The following is a 10,263-nucleotide window of genomic DNA, read 5'->3' as shown; positions in this document are numbered from 1 at the left end:
TGTTATAAACGTCAGAGATGTAGTTATGACACTGCACACTTATGAATAATAAGTGTATCAATAAATAATCGTCCAGAATTATAGCCACGTTAATAACGTTTGTAAGAAACCAAACCGTTTGTAAATCCGTCAAGATTTCAGCGAGATAAGGTATTTGTGTTGGTGCTGATCACTCATCTTACATCAGGCACCACAGAGCCCGCCAGAACGCTTGCCTGTGACAAGATGGCCGCCGGTGATGACGATAGAGACTCCGCCGTAAGACATCTAGCCTTTATTATGGATATCTATGAGCACACTTGCATAACGTTCTGAAACGACTCGGATTCGTTCGGACCGCTCCGTCACTGAATCATCTGAAGCGGTTTCTCGGTCAGTAACAACTAATAAAGAACAAATCGCACTGTTTTCAGTTGTTTTACTAGTTTTCTTTGAACTACGCAGAAGGCCCCAGCGGATAACGCAACGCAAGCTTAAAGAAGTTGCGTTTATTCCCGACACTATTATTAAACAGCGTTGCGACATCCAGTGAGAAGCATTTCAATTCGACACACCTCTCTGACGAACCACAAATCAATCCATGATTTAACTAGTTTTAAATCGGATGAAACCGCCTCTACATTCACCAACACGACTGATGAGGAATACAGCAGAAACATTGTGCCATGAGCAAAGTTAGAAGACTTTAAATCCCCTAATCTCCACCCTTACAAACATTTACCTTGAATGTAACATTACTGTATTAGATTTATTAGGCGGGTAGAGGAAAATATAATACATTTTTGTTATGAAATTTAGTTTTTACCTGTGTTTAGGCGTTGTTTATACAGTGGTAGTGAGTGAGTAGCCATGCGTGGTTACCAAGTCTCACTCTCAGAATATTTTCATTTAAGCCTATAATAATATAATTCTTACAAATAGCTATAAGCTTGTATAATTCATATATATGTTCCAAGGAAAATTGTACACAGCTTTAAATTAGTTATTTATTATGGTCTTATAAATCTGCATACTGTTGGGCACCACATTTCCAAGTAAATACAATACTTTTGTTTTAGGTTTAGTTTTAGCGTATTTATTGATACTGTTATGTTTCAATAAATAATAAATAATGTTTCAATAAATAAGCTAAACCCACCGGCCCACCTCAACTTTTCGATTTAATAATCTGGCCCTCGAATGAAGCTAATTGAATAGCCCTGCTTTAGAGGCACGCACCAAACGGAGTTGATCTAATGCTTTTCTTCCACTCTTCCAGTCTGCCGCTGGTTGTCCTGACCCAAAACTTCTTGAGCCAAACTTTGACATTTCAGACTTTACAAAGAAGAGCAAGCTTTGAAAGTCCCACAGTGTTTACACTCCATAGTTCTCTGCACATTGAACTGGGATAGAACATATTTAAAGTATGAAAAGAAAGACACTTGATCATGAAATTGGAGGTAAATCTATACATTACTTCTGGAAGTTAAAGACTACATCCCTGAGTTCATAACGGTACCAAGAATGTCAAGATGGGAGCCAACAATCTATAGACCTCAGGTCTTTCTTTTGAATTTCCCTCTTCGTTTTCCTTTCTTCCAACTCTTCATCTGTTCTAAATCATATAAGAGAAGGTTATCATCCTCATCTTCATCATCATCTGTGTACCAGGGGCCCCAGACCCCCCCATTATACTGAGGATTGGAGCGATAATCTTTGGGAGGGTAACGGCACGGCACAGCTGTCTTGTTGTACCGTAGAAGCCTGATTAGCATCTTCTTCACCACATGTGGGTATCGTCGGGAAAGATCCACTCGTTCATATGGATCAGCTGTAATGTTGAAGAGCCATATAGACTTGCCTCGATCCCAGCTCACACGCTCATTTTGCCAACGATTGGCCAACAGCAGGGTGGAGAAAGTCTGCGGTGGGATCCAGTCACTATATCCTGGCACACCAGTAAGAAGCTTCCAGTCACCGACACGGAGAGCCGCCCGAATGGCCGTGTTCCAGATCCCAAAGCCTGCTTTCCAGGAGCCATTCTTGGCTTTGGTGTAGATGGGGTCTATGTTGTGGAGAATATCCATTCGAGGTGAAGGACGTCCCTCACTGATGGCTTCCCAGACATCATAGCCATCAAGACTCTGGTTCTCATCTAGCGTACCTTCACCAAGCATCACCAGTGTTGGGTACCAATCAGTAATATGAATGAGAGCCCTGCTTCTAGTGCCCTTTTTGACCAGTAAAGGACTATGTACGAACCCTACCGCCCGTATACCTCCCTCCCAGTACGACCCTTTACTGCCTCTTAGTGGCCAATTGCTGCCTCCTGCCATTGGTTGGCCTCCATTATCTGAGGAGTACACCATAACCATGTTGTCATAATATCCATACTGCTTGAGAGCAAGAGTTAGATTGCGTACAGCCTCATCCAAGCAGCTGACCATTGCAGCATATTTACGACGATGTAAGTTTGGGATGGACTTGTAGCGTTCGAGGTAGCGAGCAGGAACCTGTAAGGGAGAGTGTACTGCCTGGTACGCCAAGTAGAGGAAGATTGGCTGATTAGGATTGTGAGATTCAAGGATTTTCTCAGCCTTTTGAGTATACATAATGGTGGAGTAGATGCCATGGTCCTGCTCCCAGGCAGCTTCTTCACCCTCGTGAAGATCGTACCCACACATACTCGGGCCGTCACATTTGTAATGGTTGTAGTAGTCGCCGGTACCCAACAAAGAGCCAAAGAAGGTGTCAAAGCCACGCTGCGTAGGCATACAACCTCGCTTATAAAACCCAAGGTGCCACTTTCCCACCATATGAGTAGAGTACCCAGCATTCTTCAGTTTCTGCGGAAGGGTGATGTTCTCCAAAGGGAGGCAATTCGGCTGAGTGGGTCGGATGATGGAATGCTGGAGGCCAGTGTGGATTTGATATCTAGGACATAAAATGCACTAAATTAGTAACAAAAATGACAAGCACTGAATAAAACAGACATTTGATCATCCTCTGAGATGATACACTGGTTTGCTCTAATGGCCTTATCATACATCCGGCGCAAGTGTTTTTTTCTAGTTTCAGCCTGACGCAATTATCATTTTCAAGTTGCTAGCCTATGGGTGAGCTGGTCTGAAAACGAGGTGTGTTCAGGCGCATTGTTGGCGCGTTGCTATTTTGAGCAACTGAAATAGACTGCTAAATCTAAATCAATGGCGCAATTTTTTTTTGTTATTTAAAGAGCGCATTAATAATATGGGCGGGTCCACAATGCGCTTACACTTTGCTTATTACACACACATGGCCGCAAATAGCCAAATATTAAAAATAAAAGGATTACGTGTAGCTAAATTCTGGAATCCGGCTTGTCCCGTAGATGGTCTGCTTGCGTTTTTAACCTCGCTCCCGAGCAGATCCGGTTGCTCTCTGGAGACGCGTTCAGTTTTTCCACTTGCAAATTCCTCCATGTAAATAGCGAATCCGCCATGGCGCGAGCGCAACTGGCTTTTAAAGGGAATGGGAGATGAGACTTTGATTGGTTAATTGCACGTTACGCCCAAAACACACCCATTACTCATTAAGAGAATAGGGACGACCCTTTTAGACCATGCGCCAGGCCCGCCGACCATTTCCCATCGTTAAACTAGTAAAAGTGGATTCGAACACACACTAAGTGCACTTGCGCCGTGCGCTTTAGACCATCCGCTTAGATCGTTAAAATAGGGCCCTTACGTTTTGGGTTTGGGAAGGGAAATGATTTCATTCTGATTGAAACAAAAGATGTCCATATAAACTCAGCTAGTGTGCTTTGTAATGTTGTAATCTTGTAATATGTAATGTTATATGGCAGATCAAGTGAATTGGATCGGGACATGGCATTAGGCCAAATTCAAACCTGCGTCCCCTCGAGACATCAGGACTTATGCACCACCACAGTTCCAACCACAGCTTCATTCTGTAACTCCCTTCAAATTCATCTTTAAAGCATTAGTTCACCCAAAAGTGACGATTCACTCATCATTTACTCATTCTCATGTTCTTCCAAACACATTTAGATGGTCTTTCTTTAATGCTACAACCGGATGATTGAGTCAGTGATTTCAACTCAAGAACATTTAAAGAACTGGATCAACTTATTGACAGGATCTGACAAAGAACAATTTGTTGTAGGTACAATTGTTTGTTGTAAATAGGCCATTGGTACTTTCTCTCATAAAGGACCGCAATGGAAACAAGTTTTTAACTTTATTGTGTTATCCTTGACAAATGAGTGTATTTCACTACTTTCTTTAAACTAAAAACACTTCTTAACACAACCCAAATGTCCCACAAGACATGTTTTTTTGGTCACCAAAGCCACTGGGAAACACGAATCCCCAACCAGCCTGTGCTGGAAGACTTGCTGACCCATGTTCTGCTGTTCGCTCCAACATCCCTCCCACATCTGCTTTCAATAAGGGGAACATACTCCTCTCTACAGCTAATCAAACTCAGACCACAGAGCATTAAAACACACTCCCTCGTTCCCACTAGACCAGCCATTCATTACACCCTTTCTCTTTTCAGTAACCCAGACACTAACCATCTCAAGGCCCTTTCGTCTGACAACAGCAGACTCATCCTAAGATTTGAGATCATTCAAATTCATCTTTAAAGAATTAGTTCACCCAAAATTGACGATTCTCTCATCATTTACTCATTCATGAGTCAGTGAGTTCAACTCGAGAAAGTTTAGTTAAGTGGATCAACTTATAAACAGGATCTGACTCAAAAGAACAATGTGTTGATAAATAGGACATTGGTACTTTCTCTCATTAATTCTCATAAACACCCCGATGAGAGCTAGGGCAGATGTTACTCATGCTGGGTTTACACTACACAAGTTTGGCACGATCCGTGTGACGTTGGGCGTCGGGACACAAGAATCAATCGCTTTATCAAGTCAAGTCACCTTTATTTATATAGAGCTTTTTACAATACAGTTAGACTGTGAGTTTTGAATGCTTAATGTCTCCTAAATGCAAATTTTGTAATTGTTTTGGAACACACCAGATTATTCATAACCATAAGGCTAACATATTCATACTAAAAGCTAAAAAACTTACATTTTTATTTCAGGGGGCCTTTAAAGCCATAGAGTGGATTTAGAAGGCTTGTATAAATGAAGTGCACAAGGAATATCATACTTTTATTATGCTTATTTGTAATTTTGACAATTTTTGCCATTTAGCCCCCTTTATTTCCCCCTTTAACAGTTTAGGCTTGTTCATTATGGCAGTGTTTGGTTGCCTCCTGGTTCTGGAGAGCCACAAAACTGCATATTTTGAATCCCTTCCTTATCCAAACCCCCTGATTTTCTCAATAACTCATCCACTTTTTACTAGAGTGCTCATGAACTGAATTAGGTGTGTCAAATAAGGTGCAAAGATAAGGAACCAAAGGGAACCACAGTCCTATTCATCGTAATGTCTGATTTTGGCAGATTACGAGAAGTTCATTTCTTTTATCAGATGGTAGTGATAATACCTTAAAAGGGTAAAAGCTAAACGAAGAACTGAACGCACTGCTTATATGAGCAGATGTGATGTTTTTGGACTTCTGATCTAAAGGCATCATCCATCAGAGAAGCAGAAAGAGTTTCAACTAAAACATGACCAATGCCCGTCTCTTTCCATTACATTTAGCATATTTTAGACGACTGTTTTAGCTTTAAGAGATGGCTAAGCATTTGCCAAGGTAAGCCTCTTTTTCTAATGTAATCTTTTTGGTGAAGCCCTTTTTTTGGGTGAAAAGCGCTTTAAAGATTAAGCAATTCACACTTAAAAAAATGGCAATTTAAGACAATTTAACTATTAAAAGTAGCTGAAACATTTCCATTTGCAGTGTTTATTTAAAATAATATTGTCAACAAATATTAAAGGGGTTATATCATAAGAAATGACATAAACGCTGTCCACACTTACTCGTCAGTGATGCCAAGTCAGAAACTTGTCCCGTCATGGGCTGATAATAAGCAGAATACATTTCATTTTTAAGGTACCATAAACAACTTCCATTTTCATTTTTAACCTTTTTTAACCATTTCAGCATGGATTGTTTTATGAATCTGTCACAATAATAACTTCTAAGGGGCAAAATATGCTTTACATTTTAATTATTCATATACAACGCCATAGCAACCACACAAACACCCTAGCAATTGCCTAGCAACACCACAGCAACTACCCAGAACACCCTAGCAATAGCCTATAAATGCTCTAGCAACCACTTAGTAATGCCTTAGCAAACACCTAGGGTGTTCTGGTTGGTTGCTAGGGTGTTGCAAGAGTGTTATGGGTGGTTTCTAGGGTGTTGCTAGGCGGTTTCTAGGATGTTCTGAGTGGTTGCTATGGTGTTGTTATGTGTTTGCTAGGATGTTTTTGGTGGTTGCAAAGGTGTTGCTAACCAGTTGCACCTAGAACACCGTAGCAACTGCCTATCAACACTCTAACAACCACCCAGGATACCCTAGCAACCGCATAGTAACAGCATAGCAACCACCTAGCAACAACCCATAATATCTTAGCAACCACCCAGAATGCCTTAGCAATGATGTAGCAGCTCCATAGGAACCAGCCATGTCTACCTAGCGAACCCGTTCCAACTGAGTGCCAGGTTTTGCCACAGAAGGCACCACAGAAAATGTACAAATCTAGTTTGATGTAATATTTTACTGTACACAATATGTGTGTAAACATGGCCAAAAAAAATTCTTCAATGTATCTTTTCATTGTCTCTAATTTGCAAATGAATGTGTTTTTTGGGCAACATGTAATGAGAGTAATAACTTGGCAACATTTTCATAATATCTCATATTTCAAAGAAATATTCATAATTTCTTCCCTGGTGTGAAACTGATGCGTCTCGTATTCTGCTCTGAAGCCGCACTACAGTTGCCCTGAGATGTTCATTTACAACAATCAGTTTGAAAAGTAGTTACAAAACATTCCCACAAGAGTGTCATTGAGTCGACGCCAGCCACCCTTTAAAGACCAAGCAGAGGGCATATGCTCCTTACAGAATAAAACTGACTTATATTCTTTGATGTGTGTGATGTTAATCTCTATTCCTGAGTGTTCTCCATCTAATCAAACCACACAACACGCTCACACACACCGTGAAGTGCCTGACACACAGTATATCACCCCAGTAAATCCCCGTCTCACAGCCAGAAAGCCATTGACTGTAAATGACTGAGGGAGGAGTTGATTCATTCACTGCTTCCAAAGCAAATTGCCAAAAGAGATTCCTAGCAACCCTTCCCGTTTCCCGAGGCGTGGACCAGATGTTTCGCTGTGGGAACACTGGAGTCAGGCATTCGACACATGCACACTCAAACACCAACTGGTTTGCATCATTGAATCATTATTGTCCTGTTATCACTGTAAAGCTGCTATGAAACGACCTGTAGTGTATAAAGCGCTATAGAAATAAAGGTGACTTGATCATGCATAAAGAAAATGACTTTCAACATGAACCTACATTTTGTGGAAGCTTGTTTCCACGACACAAAATAAAAAATAAAAAAGGTAATTGTGACTTTTTATCTTACAATTCTGACTTTTTTTCTCACAATTGCAAGTTTACATCTCACAATTCTCAGAATAGCATGATATAAACTCGCAATTCTGAGGAAAAAAGATTTTTTTTATAAGACTTGAATTTATATCACAATTCTGACTTTATAACAGGCAATTGCAACTTTATATCATCCAACTCTGACTTTATCACACAATTCTGACTTTGTAACACAAAATTGCGACTTTATATCATCCAACTCTGACTTTATCACACAATTCTGACTTTATATCACGCAACTCTGACTTTATATCACACAACTCTGACTTTATATTACACAACTCTGACTTTATATCACACAACTCTGACTTTATATCACACAACTCTGACTTTCTATCACACAACTCTGACTTTCTATCACACAACTCTGACTTTATATCACACAACTCTGACTTTATATCACGCAATTCTGACTTTATATCACACAACTCTGACTTTATAACACACAACTCTGACTTTATATCACACAATTCTGACTTTATAACACACAACTCTGACTTTATAACACACAACTCTGACTTTTTAACACACAACTCTGACTTTATATCACACAACTCTGACTTTATATCACACAACTCTGACTTTATATCACACAACTCTGACTTTATATATCACACAACTCTGACTTTATATCACACAACTCTGACTTTATATCACACAATTCTGACTTTATATATCACAATTCTGACTTTATAACACACAACTCTGACTTTATAACACACAACTCTGACTTTATAACACACAACTCTGACTTTATATCACACAACTCTGACTTTATATCAGCCAACTCTGACTTTATATCACACAACTCTGACTTTATATATCACACAACTCTGACTTTATATCACGCAATTCTGACTTTATATCACACAACTCTGACTTTATAACACACAACTCTGACTTTATATCACACAATTCTGACTTTATAACACACAACTCTGACTTTATAACACACAACTCTGACTTTATAACACACAACTCTGACTTTATATCACACAACTCTGACTTTATATCACACAACTCTGACTTTATATATCACACAACTCTGACTTTATATCACGCAATTCTGACTTTATATCACACAACTCTGACTTTATATCACACAACTCTGACTTTATATCACACAATTCTGACTTTATATCACACAACTCTGACTTTATATCACACAATTCTGACTTTATAACACACAACTCTGACTTTATAACACACAACTCTGACTTTATAACACACAACTCTGACTTTATAACACACAACTCTGACTTTATAACACACAATTGCAACTTTATAACACACAATTCTGACTTTATATCACGAAATTGCAACTTTATAGCACACAAATCTGACTATATAACACACAACTCTGACTTTATAACACACAACTCTGACTTTATAACACGCAATTCTGACTTTATAACACACAATTCTGACTTTATATCACGAAATTGCAACTTTATATCACGCAATTCTGACTTTATTATTTAAATTAGTTCCTTTTTTGTTGTTGCTGTTGTTTAGGCGGAGGCTTTTTGGGGTTCCTGCCTCTCCCTGCACAGTATATGGATTGTATTTTCTTTCATATATTTCATATCGTGCAAATAAACGACCCTATTTTTGACAGATATAGTGTGGTATCTTGATATGTCCCACCTGCCGGTCATCAGCTGGCTCCTGGACGGGCTACACAGAGGCTGAACATAATAATTCTCCAGTTTCACTCCGGCTGAAGCCAGTCTGTCCAGTGTCGGAGTCTTTATCTCGGACCCATGATATCCCACGTCTCGAAAGCCTTGGTCATCAACCATGATGAAGATGATGTGAGGCTGAGAGGAAGGTTTCTCCACGTTATTCACGCGATTCGCATGAAAACTGCTCTTCCATGTTCCGTATGTTGAGTTGATAAATCCGCTAAAAGTAGTCAAAAGCGTCAGAAGAATCGCACTTCTTCCCATTCGTCCGTGCATTGCACCTAAAACCATTCGTTCCTATTTGTAAACTAGTTAAAATGAAAATCAGAACAGATGATACCACTACTTTAATCTTTTCACAGCGCAAAATAACACCGCTGCATGTCATGATATCAGGAATAACAGGCGCGCTTGGAAATTAGGTTCGCGATTTGTCCGACCGTGTTCACTTCATTTTCAAAAACCTGAATATGTAAACGGGTCGTATAGCATAATTTCCAAGCATCAAGACGTTGTCGACCCGTCTGTCCTCAAAGACAGACCTGAACTGTCTCATCTTTCGCTTAAGTTGCTCTTCAGTGCCATACAGACAGTGAGGTCCGATTCGCGAATGAATCATCCGTTTGAATCGATTCATGATTCTGTTGAACCGATTCGCAAATCACAGGATCGTTAGGATAGCTGAGACTGAAAATCTGTATTTAGAATTTGGGACGGAACACATCAGTTGACCACTAATGTGAATTTTAGTGTAGGCTAATATTTATATCACCAATACAAGTAAACACTTAGATTTAGCCTATAGATGTGAAACAATCTAAAAACTTTCAGATATTAGTATGTAAATAAAATATGTTGTTGTTGTTGTATTTTGACAAAAAAGAACACGTTAAATAGCCCGTGTAAACGTTTAGTAACACTTTTAAGTACCGAGGACTTGCAACCGAATAAGTGAATCGCTTTTTAACGGGTTCATTTAAACGAACCG

At 39.5% G+C, this 10,263-nt stretch overlaps 1 protein-coding gene across 1 annotated transcript; it reads right to left on the bottom strand.

Moving 5' to 3' along the window:
• Window positions 1–859: 859 nt before the first annotated feature.
• arsj (arylsulfatase family, member J) lies at window positions 860–9,736 on the bottom strand. The gene is made up of 2 exons (XM_056272312.1): window positions 9,238–9,736; window positions 860–2,913 (listed from the first exon to the last, which is right to left on the bottom strand). Exons 1-2 carry the CDS (start codon window positions 9,564–9,566, stop codon window positions 1,536–1,538), a joined length of 1,707 nt encoding a protein of 568 aa, XP_056128287.1. The 5' UTR covers window positions 9,567–9,736; the 3' UTR covers window positions 860–1,535.
• Window positions 9,737–10,263: the final 527 nt, after the last annotated feature.

This window comes from Rhinichthys klamathensis, unplaced genomic scaffold, assembly GCF_029890125.1.
Source record: "Rhinichthys klamathensis goyatoka isolate OS25496 unplaced genomic scaffold, OSU_Roscu_1.1 h1tg000334l_1, whole genome shotgun sequence".
Taxonomy (NCBI): domain Eukaryota; kingdom Metazoa; phylum Chordata; class Actinopteri; order Cypriniformes; family Leuciscidae; genus Rhinichthys; species Rhinichthys klamathensis.
The sequence above is the reverse complement of the archived record's forward strand: the minus strand, read 5'-3'. Positions and strand labels throughout refer to the sequence as shown.